Here is a 25,427-nt window from a genome sequence, read left to right as displayed (position 1 = left end):
AAATTTCAGAGATTGTTTTATCATGCTGACATTCATTATTTTTAATGCCATTCTTTGCTGTTGGCTTTTGTTCTTTATACTGAAATAACTTCTTATCATCATTTATCTTTTCATCCCTATTAATTCCCATATCAGTTATAAGATGCTGAGCAATACTTTTTAGTGCAGTCGATTCTGGGGTTCTCTGTACAGAGAACTCTCTTCTCTAATTTATGTCTTTTGACTAATTTGTTTATCCACTTGAAGACTTTCCCCTCTTAGACTGTAGCAGCTTCATTTCCTTCAGAGCTTTCAGCTTCAGAGGGAGGGATTTCTTGTTGAAATTTTAAAGTCAGAGTTGACTTTTAAATGGATCTTTATTCATCCTCACTCTTAGTGTGCTTCTTCACTCTTAGTTGTTTTCTCCTTGAAGAACTCTAGTAGATTAAGGAAGCCTTACTTTCCTCTGTATAAATTGTTACTTTTTTTGGTATATAGTATTTATTGTGTTTTCCAGTTTGAGGCTTCAGCTTTTTAGCCTTTGCAGCTTCTACCAATTTTCTTTATGCTGGTCTCAGGCTGTTTATTGTATTCCCCCTACAATTCTGTAAAAACTTGTGTTTCGCTTTGACGATATCCCTAAAGGAGCAGCTTCAAGTCAGCAGCTTGTGCCTGCATAGCTTTGCAAGATTTACCCTGATATAACTGTGTTCCATGACTAACTTTGAAAAACTGGAGACTGGAAAGAGCACATTTGCTATTGTGGTTGTATTAAGATTATGTAGTGTTTTTTTGACATCTTTGTAATTCTTTCCCTCTGTCTTGTAGCTGTTTGCACTTCTGTTTTGATTTGCATATTGCAATTTGAAGGAAAATACTTCGATGTATCAAATTCTTAGACCATATGCACATTTTCTAAAATGTTAAAAAAAAGAAAAATTTCTTTTCGAGATGAAAAGTATAATTTGTTTAATGCTCTAGTAGTTATACAGATAGGAAATTGTTTCTTTCCTAGACTTACGAGCCCCTGAAAATTTTCCTACTAATACTTTCTTTGCAACTGTGAAATTTGGAACAACCTTAGATTTTTTTCTTGGTATGTTTTACTAATAAAAGACAGAAGTTGATAAATGTTCAAGTCCTCCCTTCCTTTTGAGTCTACTTAATGATAATTAAAAAGAATCATGACAAATGGAGGATTAGTTCTTGTGCCAGATTGGGGATTATTTTCTTTAAAAGAAATGGCTTAGAAAGGTTCCCTGCTTAATAAGTATGTACATACTGAAGTACCTTGGTTCATGTGATACTGATTACAGTGTAAGTATTTCTTTAAGATGCCTATATCTTTCAATTAAGAATTCTGGATTTACAGAATTGGCCAATAACCATTCTAGTGTTCTATTTTAAGCTCTGGAAAACTGATGGGGGAAATCCATGTTATAGAATCTGCATGGTCAAACGCTGCAGATCATGTTAGAGCACTGAAAGTTTTGTCTTTTCCTTTTGATGTTAGGTGGAAGGAGAGAAAAGATTGAGTTCATTTTCGTGTGAGGCTTGTTCTTGAAAATTTTACTGTTGTGAAGAACTGAAATATACCTCTTGAATGTTATTTTCTTGTCTTTATCAGTGTAATTGTTGTGACTATTTTAGTGGGGTTCTTAGATTTCAAAATAATCTCAAATCCCTATAGTTAAATTTCTTATTGGTGGACTTGAAATTAATGATTGAACAGATTTGTAGTTTGCATTCTGCAGTTTTTTAGTATCTTGCAATAGGTACCCTAATAGTGAGTTTGTATTTTAAAATGTGAGGAGTTTGGTAAAAAAGACCTTAAGTATATTAATAATAATTAAACATAAATAAACATAAACCTTGAAATTGTTTTTCTTATATCAACTGATTGTAAGGCAGATAATAAACAGGATATACGAAATAAATGCTAGGTAAAGCTTCTGTAGAATTGGTAGGAGTCTCTTATCAAATAACTGTTTTTGTCTGATAGGATGGTTATTAGTGTTGGCAGTGGCTTTGCACAGTAAAGCATATTTTTTTTTAATTTGTATGTAAATAAAGAAAAATTGATGCTATGTGTGTAAATTCCAATTGATTATGCTGCCATCCTCAGCATGCTCAGCAAGCATTCTGTGTGTGAGCCTGAGCTCACAGAGCAGCACTCAAGCTGATATGCACAGGGAGCCTCAGGGACATAGAACAAGAATTAGAAGTTGCAGCACACAAAACAGCCTATGTTTTGGTTGTAGTATATTTTTGATTGTATATATTTTTCTTCAAGTGTTGACTACTGGAGTAATTGAATTTTGGTTTTTATTTTTGAAAAACCTGATAGACTTTATGATTCAAAGAAAAACTAGGAAGTCAGATAGGAGAGTAGTTTGTGAATGCAAATGAAACCAATAGTAGTTTATTTTCATGTCTTTATTTTTTCACCTGTCGTATCCCTCCTATGAATCACAGATCTGAATACTTCAGATCTGCTGGACCTGTCTGTATGTCTCTTGGCTTTATGGTTGTACGTATATGATAGAAAAATGTTAGAAATTGCTTTAAAAAAACCTCTACATCCTCACTGACTTCTTTTCAGTGTGTTTAAACAGAATTTCAAAAATTCTATGCTACTATACAACATTTTGTTCATCCTCTGGATGTCAGCACTGTTGTGAGTGGCTGAGCCTCTCTTTTGTAATTTCAGAATCCTCTGTAAATAAAATTATCCCAGCATTTTTGAGGATGATGAATGCAGATTTCAAATCCAGATGCTGCTTTATTTTGGGTGATAAGGAAGGTGGATGAAAAAAGGCAGCTTAAATACTGTTTTTCCTCTAGTAAGAAACAAGAGTATAATATGGAAAAAAATTTCGTAGGATTTGGTGAAGCAGGGAAATTCTGTCAAATGTATATTCAATTCCTTTAACTCCTAAGTACTACCACTAGAACATGTTAATTATGTTTAATGCTTTCGTTCTTATTTGATTGCATTAGATGACATGCTTGCTAGAGGTAAAAATAATTTTTGTGACTAGAAATAGTTGTAGCTTTTCATAAATTAATGTCTTGAGGCTCCAGTGACTTAACATTACTTGGGAGTGCTGTGGTTAAGAAATAAATCAGCCATGGAGAAAAATCTGTTGCCAGACTCTTTTGAAGAACTAACTTGGATGTGATTGAAGGAATTGCGTAGAAACAAAGAGGAGAGTGACTGTTCATGCTTGCCATTGCAAATTGAGTTGTCATATGCATTGATTGATCTTAATATTTAATAGATGATTTCAGTTCTCAAGAGTTTACTTTTGATCAGTCTCTTGAATTCTTTTTCTTTAAATCTAAATCTTGAAAATAGCAACAGAATTGTTAATCTGAGAGCTACATTTTAAAGTTGATAGTCTGTCACTTGCAGAACTTCCAACTCCATAGGCTGTAGCTGCAGGATACACTCCTTCGACTGTGCACGCTTTAGCCCCACTTTCCCTTCTCTCATGCTTTGGGCTCAGTGAACAGGTCACTGGGCTGTCCATAATATCAGCTTTGGGCAGTGAGGTAACACTGCCCTGGTGTTCCCACCACAGCAAGGGGGTGACCTGCTTTACGAAACACTGTGAGAACTCTTCATAAAATCTGATAGAGAACAATGGGTTTGTTTGGGGTTTTTTTGTTGTTACTTTGTGATTTTGTTTAGTAATAGCAGTATGATAAGCATGTGGGATAATTCTTTTTGTATTTGAAGAAACTAAGTTTAATTAGGCTATTATCTTTATTTTTAAAAAAAGCAAAAATAAAATAAACAGTGTGTGTTATTGTTAGAGTGATAAATGTGTCAGCAGTTAAAATTTCCATTTATGGCTTTTAGCCAAATGTCTCCCAGTAAAAGTAGGATGATGTATGTAGCTTCACAAGTTCCAGTTTGACAAAGAAGCAATGGAAAAAAACTGACCACGGGTAAACCCACCATACTGCATGTGTCCTAATTTGTCCCCTGCTTATACTGATGAGTCTTGTCCCTGCCTGTATGTTCCGTTTAAGCAGAGAAATGAAATACTTTTTTCTTACTTGAGTTGTTTTTTACAGAATTTTTATTGAATGTATATTCATAGGAGAGGTAAAGGGGCTGAATTCCGAGGGAAGAATAAATCTAGAGCTGGTGTTAAAAGTGTTTCTAGCTGAGCTATTTTTGTGCTTGAACTAGGTTACCACTCTTGTCTTTTGGGAGCAATTGTTTTGTTCAAATGATGATAAAGGATAAGAAATTATTTAAGGGAGTCATTAAAATACTGTAAAAATACAAAAAAAAATTGTGGTATATATGACTGTGACCTTAAGGTACATCATGAAGAAGTTGATTTCAGAGATATCTGAAATTTAAATATTAAAATTGTTTAAGATTTTGTTGAAGAGTTGCCTGTTCCCGTGCTGTCAAGCCTTCTGTAAGGTGATATCCGACTGTATAAACTTTTTATAGGAGATGAAATAGGATGAGAGCTATGAAGGGAATAAGCAATGGGACTTAGTTACCAGAACAGTGTCCTTCATATTTTTTGTCATTAATTTTATCTCATGGAGAAATGGCAAACAAGGGGAAGTGTACATACCATGAACACCAAACCATCAGTCATCTCATGTCTGACTGCAGTGGTTGTGATCCCCCAAGAGAGCAGGGAATATAAGTGAGGCAGGAGGCTGATGGCATTCATTCTTTGAGGCAGGTTATGCTGGAATTTGATTTTATTTTCATTCTGTCAGGTTCCTGGTCTGATAACTTTCAGGCTGGCTGAGATGTGGTGCTGTTTGCTCCAAACTGTGAAGATTTCTGTTGTTTTGAATCACACTTCAAGTGTATCTTGATTCTCAGTTGGTTAGAGCATGATGCTGTTAACACTAAGGTCCTGGGTCCGATCCCTGTATGGGATGTTCACTTAAGAGTTGGACTGTATGATCCTTGTGGGTTGCTTCCAACTCAGAATAATCTGTAAGATTCACGATGCCTGAAGGCCCAAAAACTGTAACCAACATCCTTCAGAAGCTGGAGTATTGTATTGAAGTACAGAATGATCAACAATTAGAATTAAGTGCATCTTTTCTTCTGGTGGTCTGTAACAACTTTTATAAACTTCAAAATTTAAATACGTTACAATTCTTATATCTTGCTTTTATATTTTTTAAATTAAAATGCATTTTCTACTCACATATCAAAGCACTGCTCAGTTTTTGCCATTGAAATGGCGATTTCATACTCCCTTTACATTGCAGAGCCAACTTTGTGCTCCGAGTATGATGAGAGACTTGTTTAGGAAATTGGTGTGTATTTAACATTAATTAAAGATGGTATTCAGCACTTCAATAAGAATATTTTTAAATGGCTGAAAGCCATAGTTATACAGTGGCAACCAAGATGCATCCATGTGATTCTCTAAGACTCAGTCGCCATTTCTCCTCTGTAATCTTGGATCTTGTGAATGACAAGGTGGGAGTCTTTGGAATGGCTGAAGATTAGCATCCCCTGCTGTTTTGTAATTATCAGAATCTGGACAGTCATTTATTTGAATGAAGTAATGCATACAGTTTGTGCCTCCAAAGAAAAGCATCCATAATGTGATTGTAAGGAGAGGTTTTCAATCTCTCAGTGGGATGTCATAGGGTATGTTTATAAACTTCAACCTAGCAGTTTCTCTGCAGTGGAATTCCACTGGTATTGAGATAATAATTTGCACAGTCAAATTGCTTTCCTTACAAAACCCCAGGGAATTATGAGGCCTAATTCTTTATTAATGTCAACCCATAGGCAGCAAGAAAGCGTAAGATTGCCATTCGAAAAGCCCAGGGGAAAAATCTGGAGGCCATCCGAGAGCTGAATGAGTATCTGGAACAGTGAGTGTCTTACAAGAATACGGATTGTGTTTTGCTATTCTGATAAATCTTTTTAATTAAAATGGAATTTGCATTTAATTTACGCTCTTGCTTCCGTGCTGATCATTTACAGAATCCCTTGCACATTCTTTCCTTTTTTCCCCTCTTGTCTTCTCTGTACAGATTTGTTGGAGACCAAGAAGCTTGGCATGAACTTGCAGAGCTTTACATCAATGAACATGAGTAAGTTGTTTGCTAAGTCCACATAAAAACTGTTAATTTGAAATTCACTCTGTGTAAATCGTAAACCTCAGTGATTTTTTTTTTGAAGGACTAGTGTTACAAAGTATGCTATGTCATTTCCAATATATCGGACATCAATGGGAAATAACTGCCAACCTTATTTGACTACCAAAAGCTTTAAGAAGGCATTTGATTTTCAAACAGAAGCAGTTTACTTAATAACCTTTATATTTCAGTAAATTTTAAAATCTGATATTTTAAAAGAAGTTTGAGTGTAGCAGGGAACAGCACTTACTGTCCTTCATTTTTTATTCAGATGATGTATTTTACTGTGTGGAGATGTTAAATTCTTCCTTTTAAAATCAGTTGATCACAGCAAGTGATACTCTGATTTTTTTTTAGCTTACCTCTCCAAGAACTTTTAGTAACCTTTAAAAAAAAAAGACAAAGCAAAACGTGGATCCAGAGTTAGAGGCATCTGGTCGCCTGGGTACAAAACCCAATGCAATCAGGAATGCTGAATGTTGTAGTAACTTGCTTATTGGATATTTAATGTTTTTGTTAGCTTTTTTTATTGCTGTAGTGACAGGAGGAAATCCCAGTGTGAGAGGATTAGCTGAAAGCCTTAGTGCAAGTTTAATATCACGGCATTAATTCTAACCTCCACCCAAAGGCGTATCTTTTTTTCAACCTCTCTTTCTTTAGTTCTTCAGCCCAGTCTGAATTATATCACATTGTTTCCTTCCTTCCTTTCCAGCGGGTAACAAAAGAATCAAATTGTCAAGGAAGAATGTTCCCCTGTCACCTCTATTTCCACTCTGTTCTCAAAGAAAATAATTACTCAACTCTTTTAAATGCTGACTTAAGGAATAATCTAGAATTTTGATATCCAGATTTCAGTTTGTTTGAGGAAATTTACCAGCCAGTTTTCCAAGAAAATAGCTATTGAAAAAAAATTGACTTGAAAGATATTTAAGCTTGTCAAATCTGTCGGTACGAAAGTGAGTGATAGAGTGGTGCAAACATGCATATTCCATTATTGAGTTTGGGGTTTTTTGCTATAATCTTTATTACAAAATTGTGCAATAAAACATGACAAAGAAATTGCACATGCTTGTATTAGTCTTGGTCTGTAATTCCAATAAAAAATAATATGTAAATCTCTCCTCAGTTCATTGAAAGAATTCATTGTGCTTACTGTGCTTCTATCAGCATCATTATTATTATTTCGATGATTAAATGAGGAAAAAATTGGGCTTTTGGCTAAAAAGCAACTAGAAGTTAATTTTTAAAAAAGAAGACAATTCATCAGCTTATTTCTTTTTTCGAGGTCACAAATGTAGTCTGGTGTGTGAAATCACCATGCTCTTGCTGTTCATAAGCACACTTAGATATACAAGATTTATACACGCTCAGTTCCGCACTGTTCTGTAATGAGGACTGTGGCTTCTGCTTTTGGAGAATGAGGTGGCTGTTATTTTATCTCCAGTTTAAAGTAGATACATGACTATCATAACATGCACAGGAGAAAACCACAATATATTTTAAGATAAAAGATTTTACAGATTATATGTTTTAATATTGTCTCATAATGACTAAATTGCTTTTATTGCAATATTTAATATCTACCCACACTGCCATTATAAACATTGCATCTCTGAATATTGGAATCCTATCATGTAAATTGCACAATAATGCTATGACATATCTGTAGACAATGCAAATTCTGCAAAAAAGTCTACTAGTTGAAAGATTATGAAACTAAGTTTATTGTAAATAAACCTACATTTTGAGCTTGGGTTTTCAATTCTTTCTGAAAGTTGTCACTAAAAAACCCAAGGGCTAGCCTTTTCTTTTCAAATGATAGTTTTTGCCCATTTGGACTGGTCTGATGCTGTTTTCATACATAAATTTGAACTGTTTGGTTTTTAGAACTGTTCTTATGTTTTCTTTGATCTCACTTCTGTGGTTGACTGTTGGCAGGTAAAATTAACTGACAGTGTAAATGCTCTGGTCTGTAGTTTGGTTTGTGAATCCTCAGAATTTTCTTGTAGGGAAAAATATGAATTAATTTGTAGTGTCAGTTAAGTGTCTTATAGTACCTAACACTTGTTTCTATTCATCACTCTTGTTGATAAGAAATGGCACTTGTTAATAAGAGATTAGCTATTAAATGCTTTCCATGAGCTGTTACATATATACCTAGACTATTTCTATTATGTAAAAAGAGTAACTTGGTTCCCAACATCATTTAAAAATGAAACATTTTTATTAATTTTGAATCACATGATGTTATGAGGGAAAAGTAAGACTTTTATTGTGCTGTAAAAAAACTGAAGCAAAGACCTGCGTACTTGTTTCATTTTGTCACTGTTTTTTATATTCCTCAGCTATGCAAAGGCAGCCTTCTGCTTAGAGGAGCTTATGATGACTAATCCACACAACCACTTATATTGTCAGCAATATGCTGAAGTAGGTATTTTTAGAACATCAATTATGTTTGACACATTTTCTGTTTTTATGTTACAGAAGTGATGAAAATGGTTTCTTTAATTTTTTCCCTAGGAGATTTAAAAGAGTACGGAGAATGTTGACATGTCATAGAACTGAATATGTAAAGAGAACTTTTCTTACTCACTGTGACTAAGCTAAGTGTAAGAGTTAGGGTAGGGATTATTGTAGCTAAAAACTCGTTTTAAATGAACTTTTCTTGTTGAAGTGTTTATGCACTTTTCAAATTAAGTGCATAAGAAGTTAAACTTTACAACTGGGAGGTTATGATAAACTGCCTGTTACTGTGGAGTCAGATCTTGGAATCCGCATATGAAATTTTGCTGTAGGAGCACTGGTGGAAGAGAGGTAAAAACTGTAGGTAGACTTGAAAGTTTTATCTCAAGGTTTTGCAGTCTTTTTTTCTTTTCCAAATTATATTATTTTTTCCTAAACTATACCATTAACTCCTTAAAATGGATTTAATTTGTTTTGTTAATGTGGATAAAATTTGGTTAACTTTAAAACTTGAAAGTCTGAATAGCATTTGGGTTTAAAGACTATGAAGCATATCTTCTAGTACTTATCCCTCTCTTTGTTGATCTAATAACTGGCAAAATGAATAGAAAATCAGTGGAGGAGTCCTCTAGTCTTTTTGTGCTGTTTTGCAGTTGAACACATAATGAAAGGCATTGTGTTGTTTTGTGTACTGGTGTCATGCGTGCTGAGGGAACACAGAGTCAATACGGAGTTCTAGTAGTCAGAATTTAGCTTTAAAGTTTGTGCTGCTTTTCATAAGAGACTATCCCAAGGTTTTAAGTCTTTAGGTGTAAAATAATCACTTCTCATTCTTGTAGAAATAAATTAATTAAATTAATGCTGGGTGGTTTTTTTCTTCTGTAGTTAAATAGTTTAAAATTCTTACAATGAGAAAATCTTGGATTTCTCCCAAGCCAGTATTTGGCCTTTGGTCGGACTCCCTGATTTGAAGTATCATGAGAAACAAACCTGAAGTGAATTTTCATATCTTTGCTTCAGAATGAATGCCTGAGGTATGAATGATATGCAGGTTTCAGGAGCTTCTCATGTTTACAGGTTAAATACACTCAAGGAGGTCTTGAAAATCTTGAGCTAGCAAGAAAGTATTTTGCACAAGCACTGAAGCTTAACAACAGAAATATGAGAGCTCTATTTGGACTTTACATGGTAAGCATCATTATTTATTTTCCATGTTACTATTTTGAATATGTTTAAGCATATATATTATCCTTAACCATTTGCTGGGGGTTTTTTGTCTCCTGTTGGTTTAACTTAATAGCTCATATTATTAACACTATTTTAGTACTGGATATGGACAATTTTGTGCCAGCAAGTACTCCTTACTTGAAGTGGTCTTAACCTTTAAGTCTTGCCTGTGTTTTCCAAAAAATTATAATTATTGGCACATAAAAGTAACTTCTTGAACAAGGATTTAAAGACATACTCCTCTCTAAAGGATGGTGAACTGCTGAAGAGAACCAGCACAGTAGTAGTGATTCCTTGCATAATAGATTTATTTATGTAAGTGAAAAAGTCTCTGAAATGAGTTTGGTTCTTAAGTAATACTTTTTACTCTTTCAGGTGAAGGTGGGCATAGTTTATGCAGAGTCTTACCTGCTTGTAAAATGTGTTTTCTGATGCCACAGGGAAGAGTGTAGTGTTTCATTTTTAATAGCAGTTTGGACACACAAGTGATGTGTTTTGTACTGTTGCTGGTAATGAATGGGGAAAACTAATTCATAACTGACACCTTAGGAAAAGCAAATTGGGTTAGCTGATCATGTTCAGTTTGGTTCTTAACTCAGTGCACAACTTAACTGAAGTGTAGTGTAGCTTTAATTAGAACAAACAATTGTTAAAAAGGTTTAGCTAGTTCTTATCTGGATGCTGTTTGCCAGCAACTTGTTATTTTTTTGTCTTTTTCCAGTTGTCACTGTGGGTTTCAGACTGCAAAGGTGGCGAATGTTCTGTTTGTTCAATGCTCATAAATTTTACAGTTACTCTGGGTTTTGTTCTTATTTTATCGTTTTCCTAGTCTGCCAGTCATATTGCTTCCAATCCAAAAGCAAGTGCAAAAATGAAAAAAGATAATATGAAATATGCCAGCTGGGCAGCAAACCAAATAAACAGAGCATACCAGGTTAGTATATCATTGCTTTATGATACTCTTAACATGCTCCATAGTTCTTTTCTGCACTTTTTTCAGGTGCTGTTCAAGAGGTTAGATATGACTTGTAAATCAGCATAATTTACATGTAAATCAGCATACATTGTTTGTATTTTTTGCATTCTACTTCTGTTTGATTTCCTGAAAGCTGTAATCAGTATAAGGGTGATATTTTACATTTAGTAGTTAGTATTTTTTACCTGATAGACTTTTTTCTGCTAGCCTGGACTCAATATTGACTTCCAAGACTTGGTTCTACAGCTATGTAATAGAACATGGTATGTCTTAGTTCTTAGAGAGACTTTGTTGTACACTTCTATTTAACTAAAAAATAAATAAAAATTCTCGAATTTTATTTTCCTTGTATTTATTACTCTGACCTTTCAAAATCATAATTAATGGTATTTCTAATAATTACTTTAGAAATTGTGACTGAAGTTGGTTTTATGTAGTTTGAATTGTGAAAACATTAACTTTGTAGGCCATAGTCAAAGCATGCTGAAGTCATTAAAAGCATTTTTAACTATTTTAAAAATTATGCTTAAACTTGTGTATTTGCTATTTTGTCATAAGCCTTTATTTCTTTCTATAACTATGAATGAAAACACACTTTAGCTCTTGGGTTTTGCTGTCCGTGCATCCCAAATACAGTATGTCTATTTGACTCCCTTACAGCTATTCTTAATGATCTGCCAATCAAAGTTTATATATATGTAATCCTGAACACCATCATGCTGTCCAGTTCTCCCCAGAACTTTTTCTGAGCAAAAATGTTGATATTAAATGCAAAGACTTTATATCAATAATGTAACATTCCTTTCTCTCTGCAATATCTCAGTATCAGAACCCAATATTTAATTTTTCTCTTGTTGCTATTGTTTCATGGTTAAGACTACCAAATGGCCTTTTTACGAGCTCCATTTATTACGGAACTAAATTAGATTTCCTTTTCTGATCAATGCAGTTTTCTTAGTGCACACTGTGTGTCAATTCCTTGCCAAGAGTGCAGCTTCTTGTGACCAATGTGTTTTCGATGTACTCCGACTTAGAGGTATTTTCCATTTTTCTAGGTTGGCTATGTAGCCTCTGACTGTACTTTACAGTTTAAGAATATTGTATTCCTGAGTATATAATTAAGCATTTTTATACTTGTGTGCCTAAAGTTTATTTCTCTCTTCTGCTCTTTAAATGACTTTGGTTTTGATTAGTAAACCATTTACCTGCTCATGATGGTATGATGTGTATGGATTAACTACTTTGTCTGATGGCCCAAAAATAACTGGGACTTCTTTTGAATATCATCTGATATTTCTGTAAGCATAGTGCTGACAGAAAACATAACTACTGCAGGATTAAAAAAAACAAAACAAAACAAACCACAACCTGGCCCCCAACCAAAACAACTGAATACATACAAAAGGACCCTTGAAAATGGAATACACTGTGGATTCACCACTGATAGAACAAAACACGTTTTAAAAGATGTGTGAACTTTTAGTGAAAACTACTATTCCATGATTTACATTTTAGTGAAATGAACTGCTTAGAGTGGATTTGCACATGTTCTAAGTAAATATTGTGACTGAAGTTCAAGGCACCAGTAGAGACCTGTTAGCAATTCTGGGAAACTGCCCCTTTCAGCTGTGTCTGGGCGGAAACCAGCATTGGCTGTGGAATGGCCTAGAAGACCTAGAAATAGGCAACTCCTGGTTCTAAATATAATGGATGTTTAATTATGACAGTTTGTATTGAATTGACTCACAGCCAGATAAGCACGCCTGGGTTTTTTTCCTTGGGGTTTTTTTTTTGGTCTCCACATGGCTGTGCGTTAACATCACAATTTCTGTAATAAAACATGAATTTTATTGGGAATGGTGGTGGTACTGAGGAAGTTTCTGGGTGTGTGGTTTTTGGTTTGGTTTGGTTTGTTCTTTTTGTTTGATTTTTTTTCCTGTTGGTTTGTTTTTTACTGTTTCTGTGGAGTTCTTTTGCATCCTACATTAATCATTTTTGGTTGATGCTTTCCCAAACAGTCCTCTTTAACACAGCTAACATGGATGGGTGGATGGATGGATGGATAGATAGATAGATAGATAGATACGTATAAAACGTCATAACTTCTTTGTGACTTTGTACTTTTGTGATATGTTGCATACTTCAGCTGCTCTTGTTAGCTGTTTGGGATATAAAGTGAAGAACACTATGTGTGACTGGAATCGTAGGGGAAATTTAGCTACTGAGAAAACATAAGTGCTCAAGCTAAGATCTGGCAAGGAAATGGGGTGAACACCCCCTTCCTCCTCCCAGAAGTACCTCAAGAAGCTCTGGTGACTCCAGCTGGGCTGGGCGGCCCCATCCCAACCCTCCTGACCTTGTTACATGGCTGTAGAAGCATTTGGCTGCTCCAGTCTTTATGTCAGACTTATAACATCCAGTGGCTACAGCAAATAGTGTTTGGTGATGTAGTAGGTGTCAGTTTCCCCTGTGAGTCAGTGTTGATTTGTTGCTCCCTCAGTGAGCTGAGTGGTTGGAAAATGTCATCATTTGGACCTGAGGATGAAACCTTGGTCATTTGTGCCAAGGGAAATCCTTTCAGTGTTCCTCCCTTAATGAAGGGCATGTGTAGTCAGGTTTTAAGCTAGATATTTATGTTATCTCTATAAATCCTTCAAATTTCCCTGCATTATCCACCTGTAAAGTTCAGTAAGAGCCTTAAGGGTTTGTTGTATTTGGCCTTGGCTTGTTTTATTGGTTGGACCTTCTCATACTGCTAAATGAAATTTTTCTGGTGGTCATATTCTAGTGAATAAGATGCATTGAGAATCCTGATCTGGATGCCTAGAAAAATTATATGAATTTGTCACTTTAAATTTTTGTGTTATTAATTCAAGAAGTTACTTTCAAGCAATTGTTTTGCAGTGAGATCTTTCCCTGTTTCCAGTCTGGATTTGAACTTGAATTACCAGCAGTTTGCTCAGTAATTTTGCAAAACAGCCTTTATTTCTTCAAAGTACTGGCTATACTTACTGCTTTTTAAATAATTATTATTTTATATGCACTTTACTTGAAATATTTCTACTGGTCCCCTTCTTTCAATTTATTCTGTCATTCAGGCAGTTTGCTTTGGCATTGGATTTTTGCTTTTCCTGTGTATTCCTAAATGAAATCAGAAAAACTTTTTAATTTATTGTTACTTAAAGAAAGAAATGCTTAAGTATGAAAAGGAAACCTGATTTCACCAATGTTGGTTAGACTGTGCAGCAGCGTCTTTACAGGAAAACAAGATGATAAAGAAGAGTTAAATAATTTTCTGAAAAGCACAGGTATTTGACACTCCATCTGGTTAATATACTTATTTTGATCTTAAACATGTAACCATCCATGCTCATTAGTACTTCTCATCTGTGTCTAATCTAGGAGAAATGTAAACTGCAGGAAGAGAGAAAGGTTTTGTAGCTAGAGCTGCTGTATGGAGCTGGAATTCCTGGCTGCTAACACATCCTCTGAAAAAAGTCATTATTCTTCAGGCCTCTTAAATTTAATTGACTGGGTGGGTGGACGAAACCCCAACCAAATTTAGTTTTCATCTTTTGTTTCAGGACTTAGTGGAGGATTCGTTATTTAAAGAATTACTTTATTATTATTATCATCATCGTCATTGTTCTTACTATTGTTGTTTCTACTACTACTATTACTATCCTCATTATTATTATCATCATCATCTTAGTTTTGCCTTACCACTGAGAAACGGGATCATTCTGCCTGTGCAGACACTGCAAAGAACTTTGCTGTTCTGACTGAGAACATAAGTCACAGTTACTTTAACATAGAAACAAAATGTGGCTACCTGGTGCTCTTCAATTAGGTAATTGGTTTAGCATGTCCTCAGGCAGAAGTGTTTCAGCAGAGGCAGGCAAGTTTGATTAATGGTCACAAGAATCTTTACTGTGATCCTACTCAGGGTAATTTTCCAGATACATGCTTCTTGGGTACATTGCTGAATGCTTCTGTGTTAGCAATCTACGTGTTATTTATGGCTGGAGGAGGGTGAGTTTGTTACTAACCGTTGGGGAAACAGAAAATTAAGTCATGATTTTAAGAAATGAATTCGAGCTCAATCAGTCAAATTGCTGTGTAATGGCAGAATAGACAAAATAATTGTCAGGGCAAATTTGAAGTGATTACATTTCCAAGGGTGCTTCTGTTTGTTAGGACACAGAGTTTGGTTTTATTTGTTCACCTTAAACTAACTGTCAGTATCATGAAGGCAACCATTCTTGAAATTAGCAAGTAGCATTTTTTAAACTATTACCTTATGTCAGTTTTGCTTTCAGTGTTCATAAAGAGAATAAGAAAAGATTTTCTTATTTTGAAGTTTTTCCCTGCATGCTTTCTGTGTGTCTTGCCAAATGCGCTTTTTGATCACAGTATATTTAGGCTTCTGTACTTTTTATTGAAATTTCTGAATGCTTTGAATTGAAAAAATATTTCAGTCGAAGGTTTTGAGTTCTGTTTTTTAACTTACTTGTTTTTGTGAAAGGATTTGGAATCCTCAAGTATCTGTTTACTTTTATAGAAAGAGGATATTGTATTCAGTCAAATCTAAGCAAAAGTTGCTTCTCTCACTTCAGAGTCTGTTAGAAAATCTAGGATTTTTCCCTGAAGTTGACTGTTGCAGATCACTATGGAAACTGCACAACCTGAAGAGTAGGTGTATGCATACTACTAGAATCAAAACATGGCACATCACTTAATCACCTAGAAAATATAAAATATGAAAATATGGTGTTTGCAGCACATCTCTTAACTATGAAGTGTTGTCACAGTAACAAAATTCCTTTTATCTAATTATTTAATTTGAAATAGCTTATAATTTACTGTGCCAAAACAATTTTTTTTAAAAATTCAGTGCTGATTGGTAACCTCAATGCTAGATTGTAGTCTGGGGGTCAAAAGCAGGTTAACAGGTCCTGCAGCTTGTTGCTGGTGTGATATTACCTGGGTTTGATGACTTAATCTTTCTTAACAGGTCATCAAGAGTTTGCTAAATTAAGTTAATTACAAGACAGAAGGGACACGTTATAAATCAAGGACTAGCTATGCGAGACACCAGTGGTATTTGAAATAAAAAACATCAAATTGAAAATTTATTGGGTGTTTAGATGTTACCATTTACGTAGAGAATAGGCTGTTTTACTATGAGCAAGTTGTAGTTACTGCTGCTGTAATTTCTTCACCAACACCCCCAATCCCAAATGCATAACTTTTTAGTGCAAGTGTATTAAAAATGGTCAGGAGTTTCATTTGACTGAAGACCAACCTTGTCAATAAATCTACTGTGTTAGATATGGCTGAGGAATGATGGGAATTGTCAGTACTTTCAGACAAACCCTTTTGAGGTCAACATGGGGTGGTCAGCATCTCCTATCCTTCTACCCTTTCCTTTCCCAAACTTGGCCGCAAGTGTCTTAAGGAATCTAAAGCCATTTGTAGTATTTTTTAAGCTGTATCTTTCTTACCAGGACAGACTTTATTTCAAATGTTCTCTGAAGCTGCTATTGTTCTCTTAGGCTACAATCAACTACAAGGTCATCATTTACAGTTAAACCATAAAATATGATTACATGTTGTCTGGATTATTTTGTAGTAGATTTTGGTATGTAGAATTTTCTCTGACTAGCTATAACAAAAGTAGAAAAAAGACTAACTTTAATAACAAGTCTAAGTCTTGCTGCTGTTTAAATTATGAATATAACCTAATTTGGATTGCATAAAAAATAAGTCTGAAATAAAATTTAAGTTAAAGTTCACAAAGCAAACAAAACAACAGGAATATCTCTGTTCAGTTAAATGTTAAATTTCAAAGTGGAGTACTAGTGCAGAATATTCAAATTCAGAGCAAATTTGTGAAATTAAGGAGTTCTACTATTAAGTAATTTTTCATTGCTTCATAAAAGAAGGGTGATACAGCTTGTATTCTGGTAAAAATTCTTAGTTTTAGTGCTGTACTTTTAAGTTTGTAGCAAGTAGAGTTCATTTTTGATATGTTATGTTTAGAACTGTTATTTTCACAGGATCTATGTGCAGAATTTCTGATATTTGACAAATAACAATCTTTCTTGTTTAGTTTGCAGGTCGCAGTAAGAAAGAAACTAAATACTCTTTGAAGGCAGTGGAAGACATGTTGGAGACCCTGCAAATCACTCAGTCTTAGTTTGGCACAAAGATCCAATATGAAAGTTTTCAATACCATGCTCAACCTGTGGGTTATGTTACTCTAGTGCTGTTAAAAGTTAATTTTGTATTGATTAATGTGCTATATAAAATATTTTATGAAAAGTAAATTGCCTATTTATTGCTGCTATAAGAAATGTGATGAATACCCCCTGAAATTAATAACTTATCCACATAGACAACATAAGGAAATGACTTGCTGCACTTCATTTTCTTCAGATTTTTGTATTTACAGTACCTGCTTCTAAGCCATAATTTGTAGAAATAAACTTGTTAAATGAGTTTAAAAAATAGTGATTTATTGGACTTGCAAATGGAAATGATGAATTTATATATGTAAAAACATGCTCCAGATGTACATTTTCTAGAAAATGTTTACCATACAGCACGGAGGGATTATGAATACACTATATTAGAGAAAAAATATGACAATGAGTTGATATTCAGTACTGTAGAAATGGAGAAAACTTGCTTGTGTACTTGACTTCAGAGGTGCTTGTGTACTGGCTTATGGCCAAAGGCATTCTTCTTTGTGGCTTTGTGGGCAAATGCTTCCATGTCCACATAATTCTCCAATCAGTATATGCATATTCACTTTTTTTAATCCTTCTCTGTGTCCTTTGTTGCACATGTGTTCCACATCATGACTTTGAAAGCCACCTGAATGCAAGGCTGCCTGTGCTGGTCTGTACTGATTCTGTGCCTGTGGTCTGGGCACCCCTTCACTGTGGTGTGACTAGTGCGTTATCTTCTCCATGATAACCAAGGGTTACTGCTCTGTAAGGATAAGATGAGACAGCTTGTTGAACTGCCTTGTACTGACTGGAGGATAATGTTTGTTTCACCATCAGCATGAAGCATCTAGCATGCAGTAAATCTGTACTGTATTTGTCTTTGGGCACTTACTTACTCAAAGTTACTACAACTTGTTTAGTCAAACACCCTATATCGTGTTTTTAGCAGTTCTGATCATTCTGGATGTTGTTCAGGTGTGTACTGTGGCAATTCAGTTGCACAGCTATCATTTCATTTATTACAGCTTCAGTAAGATTGCATAACAGCAGCAACAGACCCTTGGCAAATTCTAATAAAACTATTGCGATGTTTTTATGACTGTTATCATCAGGATTTGACTTTTAGATTTTATACTGCCTACTCTACATAATGAGTAGGTTAAAGGCCATATACCAAAGTGTCCTTTTTATGATCCTGGACTTGATGTAGTGAAACAATACAGGAACAAAAACTTCCTTTGTAAGTTGAAAACTTGAAAATGTGTATAACTGAGCTGGTTGTTGCACGGACTGGGCTTTTAGGAAATGTGTATGATCTCGCTCCTGTTACCTATGAAGTAGGTTGGAGTGTGATAGTGTGACAAGATGGGTGCTACACCATGAGAATTGTATGTGGAATTTTAACTTATTTCAGTATTGTTGAAATACAAAACTGCAAATACTCCATAGTATTATATTAAGTCATCCAATTCTAACTTGGGGGAATAGTGCTGATCCTTCTATAATAATAATTCACAAACCGGCCTCAGAACACTGTGGCTAGATTGTATATGTTTTGGGTGGAAAACCAGGAAAGTATCACAGGTGAGCTGGTGTATTTCTGTTCAGACTTGTAGTCTTTGACTGTAGGAGTGTGCCATCTAGAGTTTTAGACCCTCACTGGTGTTTTTTTTTCTCTTTTGCCTACCTCTCATATAACTTGGTTGCATTATAAATTAAAAGTGGTGTGGAGCTGTACTGAAGACTAAAATTACTTAGCAGTGCATAACATTTAACCTCCAAGGTATTAAAAACCAGCAGTGCAGTATTTTTTTGTAGCAGTCATCTATGCAGCTGAAATGTGTTGTATATTCTTTATTCAGAGGCAACTTTTAACATAATGACTTGATTATATAGTATATCAGTTTCTCTGTAAGAAAATTTGTTGTGTTTCCTATTTTCAGTGATTTGATGAAAAAATTCATGTCATTTGGCTGCTTAGTACCTTTTCATTTCACTTGCTGCTTATCATCTTTTTGAAATTACTCTTTAGCACTCTGATTTATGCTTGTAGTTTTGACATAATTTCCATATAGTAGAGCTTACAAGTTGACCTTGCAAATATTTTGGACAAATTCACGTTTACTTCAAAGGTAAAATAAATTACTTCTATGAAAATGCATGGGTAGTCTCTGATAGAACTATTGAATTGGAGCAAGGGAAATTGAGGGTCTTTTCCATAATCAAATTAAAAAATAAATAATAAAAAAGGTAAATATCCTGTCTGCACAGGAAGTAACTGTATGAAATGCCCTGCACTCTAAGCAAGCAAGGAGCTTGCCGAGAAGGGAAGTTGTGAGATAATATGATCTTCATAAAAGTAATTTTCCAGTTCTAGTAAATGATTTTGTAATGTCACTGACACTGTGTTGCATTAAAAAGTAGATTTTCAAAGAATGGGTTACATAATTAACAAATGAACTTGATTATGCTTTGTATTGTGCTCTGACAGTGACAAATTCTACACACAAAAAAAATATTATCAAGCATGCAGTCTCATTCCAAAATAAAAGGCTATGTTTTCATATTGTTTCAGTTGACAGCAAAAACTTGGTACCTCTGTAATGCCAGACTGTTTAACAAGGACTTGTCTCTCTTATTTTTTTCAACCATACTTTGATAATGGCTTGATAGCGAGAGCTTAGTGTTACCCAGTGAAGTAAAGGTCACTGAAGAGTCACCAAAACCTCAAATTCTGCCTTTGTGATACAAGTGACTGGTGGATTCTTAAAACTATTTTGACCAAATGTTATACAATTCATATTATGTAGCTGCAAAAAGCACATCTTGCATAGAACATATCCCTAAATCTCTTCAGTTCAGTGCCCAGAATATCTTGCAGTTGCTATTGGAAACTCTGTTATTAGTCAACGGAGGACTTCCTCTTGGCAGTGCTGTATTTGTAATGGCATCCATCTTTGCTACTCACTGCATTTACAGTGGAACTTGTATTTCAGCCAGCTTTAGAAGGGAGGGGAAAAGGAATGCAAATTAAACTTGACTTACTGGCATGAATTTGTTAGCTTCTTGTTACTTACACTCTCATCTTCCAAGAACACCAACTATAGCTGCAGTCAGGTTTGCAATAATAATTCTTCTTGTAACTCAAGAGCTTCTATATATTCATCTCTAAAACCAACACTCCATTAAAACGTAAACCATACAGATTCCAGTGAAACGGTGCTATGTGATGTGCACGTAGCCCTGTATGCGGGAAAGGACTATTCCCACCCTCCCTGAAGTTAGTGTCAGAGTAGAGGAGCATTAGAACAATTCCGGAATATAGTTTTGTCTAGAAATTAATACTGCTTAATATGTCTTAAAATATTGCTTAGTACTTCTATTGTTCAGCACATGAATAGAATTTTAGGACTAACTATTGCTTAACTACAGATGACTTGAGTCTACGTGGAGAGTAAGTTACTCGAAATAGTCATAAGTCTTCTCTGGAATGACTGTGGACCATTAGAGATCTGTATCCTTTTGATAGGCACCAATTGGAGGTTAGATTCTGCCAGAGACTGTTTTTGCAGAAATAAATGGTTTAGTAGTCTACCTGCCTCTAAAAATAAACAGCAAGCCAAAAATAAAACACCAAACTCAAAAACAACCCCCTGGAAGTCATGTTTGGTAAAGTTGTTTTTTCAGATGCTGGATGTGAAATGGGAAAACCTTTGTCATTGCACTTCATAGGGGAATTTATTGTGCTCTGTGATGAGGAAATCCCCTGTACAAAGCAGTGCAATCCTTCCAGTGCTTATCAGGAAGGAAGGAAGGCTGGAGAGCAGCATACAGGCCTGTTTAACCCACATGCAATAGTAGAGCTTCTGGCAAGTTGTAAAGCCATTCACCTGCACTTGGGATCCCAGAGGTGAGCACTGAAGGTGATAAGAACTAAACACTGGACCAGCACAGCCAGAGCCTACAGAGTAGGAGCTCAGGTGCCCGTGCTCGGAGACCCACAGAGTACCTGAGCTCCATCCAGCCACCAGTAGGGCTGCACATTGTCTGCAGGTTTTTCCTCCTTCTAAAGACAGTCCTGTCCTCTGTTTTACTTCTCTCCTCTTGGCCTCGTCACAGCTGGAGTCTTGTGGAAGATCCATGCTCACGTGATACTCTCTCATTTTCATTGTGGGTTTAGGTGCAGATTTGTGAGGGATCAGTTTGCTGGATTGATCCTGGCTCCAAACGTTTTGCACATTATTGGCTTCAGTGCACACCTAAAGGTCAGCATGTAAGCCTTTGCCTCGAACTGAAAGGATCTCAGATCTGTCAAATATCTGGAGTCTGCTCAGCTCCTTCGTGGAGGCTTGACAAAGAATGTGATCTGTGCTGAATGACCTGTAATTGTGTGACATCGTGACTGCATTTTCAGTCCCACAGTCACTGGGCCTGTGTGTGTGTGTGTGTGTGTGTGTGTGTGTGTGTGTGTGTGTGTGTGTGAGAAACAGCATGAAGTGAATAACTCCAGGAAAACACTTCCAGATGGGAGGCCTGTTACCCAAGGTCAAAGGGATGGCTGGAGGGAGGAAGAACCTACTTTTCAGCCTGAGTCAGCAGAGGTCCAGTGTAGAAGGTGGGGAAATATACTGCGCTTATGCATTGCCTAAATAATAAGAAGTCTAAGGTTGTGCTAAAAAATAAAATGTAGTGCAAAAATGTTTCTCTCCTCATGCCTGTGTATTTTAACTGCTTTCAATGCGACCTTGTTGATGTTAGAGTTTCTCAGACCAATTGGGTGGCATGTAGGCATCTACCTCAAGGCTGCCAGTGGAGAAAGACACATTTAGGGGGACTGCTCACTTGGGAAAAGTTCTTGATGAGCTTCCATCATGGCAGGTCACGACCTGTTTGCATTGGCAATAGTAGCACGGCTTGTCCCGCAGACGGAGCTTCCTTAAATAAGGTTCCTCTTAGGATCAATGCTAATTTTCCCCAAAGAATGAGGGATCTTTTCCCAGATTTATACAGTTTTTCTGTAGCAAGCTTTTAGGTTTTGGATGTGATGTTTGGAAGTGAAACTTTAAACCAGGCAGATGTAATCCTCCCGGGAACAGACTGCAAAAATCAACACTGAAGCAGTTTCAAAAAAAATGAGCAGCAAGTAAAATTAACCATTGCCTCTGTTTATTTAGGTAATTGAGCTTGACACAGTGGTGTGTCTGACAAGTTGCTCTCTTTTTTATTCCATTAAATACAGATACAACACTCAAAACTGTCAGTGCCCATCTGAGAGTATTTGTTTCCATTTAGATTTTGAAAACAGTGTGGATAGATCATGAGGTGGGTAGTGGTATAAGAAAACTACCCAGAAGAACTGGGGTAGCTCTTATCCTGGACAGCTGCTGCAGTTTATTCTGTTCAAGTTAGAATCAAGAATGAAAACCATGAAAAATTATTAATAGGTCTATTCAAAGTCAATAGCTGCTGTGTCTGTTTTATTCTGAAATTAATGTTATTGCTTTACTTTTTTTAATTGAATGTTTGTTCAATGGGGTGCTTGGCCATTATTAGCAGGCTTTTTGTAAGCTGGAAATATCTTGGAAAGACTCAAAGGGAGGATGAAATCGCTGAGAAATCTATAAATACCTTGGTCTTGCTGACTGTAATTGAGATAAATTGTATATAAAATGAACACAGAATTTCTGTTCTAAGCATATCAATAACATTTAGTGACTTGTAACAATATTGTAATTGTAGGCATGCCAAGCTTTTTGATCAAAACTTCCCAGAAATGTGATGTCTGTATTGAGCTTTTTAAGTAAACTTTGATTTAGTTAAGTGTAGGTACTGCCCAGACTTAGAAAGGAGCCTTTGCTAATACAGAAAATTTGCTCCTTTTGGGAAGGTCCAATATTCAGGTAATTCTGAGCCTGATTAGCCATATGAAAGAAACCGCTACCCCTATTATCAGAATCGTTTCAAGGAACATCAAGGCTTTTCCATATTCAAACCATCTTCTCAGTAAAGCAGAGATGTAGATGGGGCCATTTGGGAGCAACTGAGATCAAATCAATATATGATAGCATCACTTTGAGAGAGAATTAGATGGAGAAGCCTACAAAGAAATGTATGTCTGTTTTTCCTTAGACCTTTTTTTTTTTAAATTTGAAGTTTGCTGAAGAAAAAGCCCTCTGTGAAGGAAGTTCAGTGTTTCAGCTGTCTTAACTACATAACAGAATGTGAATTTTGTCGAGTATGAGGCTGACTGGCTGTTGGCTGGGTGAGGTCAGTGCAAGGAGCAGCATCTTACACTGGTTCCAGGTTGAGAGCACCTGGGCCTTCTGTGCCAAGGTGACAGGGCCTTGTAACCCACTCTTAACATTTGTCTTCAGGATGAGAACAGCCTTTCTCATGTCTTTTCATTGCCCAACTGTTCAATCTTCTGAATGCCTGCATAACATGAACAGTGCTTTTCAAAAATATTCCAGTGATTTCCCAGTTCAGATGGGATCAATGATCCAAGTTATTCCTTTCAGCTCTAGGCAGCATACATACAAATATTTTGTTCAAAATGAGCTCCTGGGCCCTATTCCTGAATTGCTATTTAGGCAACAAAATAAGAGACGGAATTACCCAAGTCATCAGCTCCCAGTTGGCCTTGCTGGCACCTTTTTGATTCCAAATTTTTTTGAAAATCAGACCACATATTTAAGTGCTTAAGTGCTTAGACATGGATTTGATTCTTATATCTGGGCACCTTTTTTTTTTTTAATTTATTTTGTGTTCTTTATTTGTGAGACTCCTAAGTGGAAGCAGAACAGATAATTGTTTGAATTGCCCTGGCTCTGTGTTAGCAGCTGAAGAGTGACTTTTAATATATGGCCATCTATGCCTAAAGTCATAGGAAGAAAGCAATAAAAGTGACTGCTGACTAATGCAGGAAGATCAAAATTGTAAACAAAATCAATGCAAGAAAGGCTGTAGAGACTGGAAATAATAAGAGTTAGTGAGGTTAAAGATCTGCTTGGATTAGAAAAGGTGTAACAAAGCCTGTGCTCTGCTGGGCCTTGGAGGAGCCATGTGATCTCTTTTCGTCATGCCTTGTCCATTCCCACAGTCTCTTGCCTGTTGCCTCCCACCAGTTACATCTTTTGTGGTGGTTCTTTGGGTCATGGTTCCTGCCTGTGTGCTGTGGCCAACCATGACACATATGAGGATGAAGGCATGACATCTGGGTGTTGGGTTTTCTGTTGTTTTGTCCTGTTGCCTTTTCAGTGATGGGTGAGACCTGAGGGTGTGTTCTTTGGCAGTGAATGAGAAATACCAGAAGACTGCCATGTACTGGCTGTGTTCACTTGCTCCTGATCACTTCAGGTAAATGAGCCAAAAGAATCGAAAACATCAGGAGGATGTCTTTCTACTGTCAGGTCCCCAGGGATCTGGAGGACCAACACTTCAGTGCCACCATGGGGGTGGGAAGGAGGAGAGCACAAACACCCTGAATGAAGAAGACTATTTAAATGGGAAGTGATATTACTGAGGACTGGCTAGAATACAAGGATTTTGTTATACAATGAAATTGAGGTTTGACTGCTGCTTTTGTACCACAATAGAAAGGAGAAACAAAAACCTTTTCACTGCTGATTTAGCCATACCCACAAGGTTTACTCTACACTGGATTACCAGTAGCCTAATGACAGTCATTTCCCTGGGTGGTAGGAGGTAGGGTTTTATGTTGTCTACCAGATTGAGAGAGACTTTAAACTTGAGGTTTTTGTGTTCCCAGCAAGTGACCTAACCATCATGCTGCAGAGTCAAGTCTCCGGCCCACAGTCGATTGGAAAAACAGAACTCAACAGAAGAGAGCTTTTCTTGGCAGCTTAAAAGGACAAGAAACTATGCTTAGACACTTTGCCTTTTTTCATGGTGGACTTCATATATCAGCAAACTACTGAAGTGTTAATTGAGTTTGAATAAAGTGAACTGTCTTTCAGACATAGAGATGCATCTTCAGTTCTTGATCAATTAACTTAGCATGTTGCTTGGCTCAGAGGTCAAATTATGTAACTGGTGCTGGTAGGGAAGGTGCATGCCATTGCAGCAAAGACGAATCTTAAAACATAACTTCTTTTTTCTTACTTCCTTAAGGTTGGTGGGTTTTGAGTTTTTATATGATTTTAGCAGGATTGAGAAGGTAAGTTTCCTTATTATGCTGATCTTTCTGTAAAAGACACCTGTAAATGCTGTTCTTTTATTAGTAACATATCTTATCTACAGGGTCAGTCTGTGGGATTATTCCTTTTTTCCTGTCCCCCTAAGTAGTTTAAAATCTCTCAGTTGAAATCTATATGCAGAAAATAGGTAAATTTGCTGGAAATCATCTATGATTAGTTATTTTTCCTTTGTGCAACTGAAGGGGA

The 25,427-nt window shown here is 36.0% G+C and overlaps 1 protein-coding gene across 2 annotated transcripts in view; it reads left to right on the top strand.

The window, feature by feature from the left end:
• The window catches only part of EMC2 (ER membrane protein complex subunit 2), a 44,615-nt gene extending 19,622 nt beyond the window's left edge, over positions 1-24,993 (top strand). For both annotated transcript variants that reach the window (XM_071553983.1, XM_071553984.1), the window contains 6 exons: positions 5,774-5,859; positions 6,022-6,081; positions 8,472-8,553; positions 9,667-9,777; positions 10,646-10,750; positions 16,905-24,993. In XM_071553983.1, coding sequence (XP_071410084.1) covers positions 5,774-5,859; positions 6,022-6,081; positions 8,472-8,553; positions 9,667-9,777; positions 10,646-10,750; positions 16,905-16,991 — 531 coding nt within the window. In that variant the 3' untranslated portion in view covers positions 16,992-24,993. The remainder of the gene's footprint in view (positions 1-5,773; positions 5,860-6,021; positions 6,082-8,471; positions 8,554-9,666; positions 9,778-10,645; positions 10,751-16,904) is intronic.
• Positions 24,994-25,427: the final 434 nt, after the last annotated feature.

The sequence above is a fragment of the Pithys albifrons genome, chromosome 4, assembly GCF_047495875.1.
Source record: "Pithys albifrons albifrons isolate INPA30051 chromosome 4, PitAlb_v1, whole genome shotgun sequence".
NCBI lineage: Eukaryota > Metazoa > Chordata > Aves > Passeriformes > Thamnophilidae > Pithys > Pithys albifrons.
Note: the sequence above shows the minus strand (reverse complement) of the source record. Positions and strands in the feature narration are given on the sequence as shown.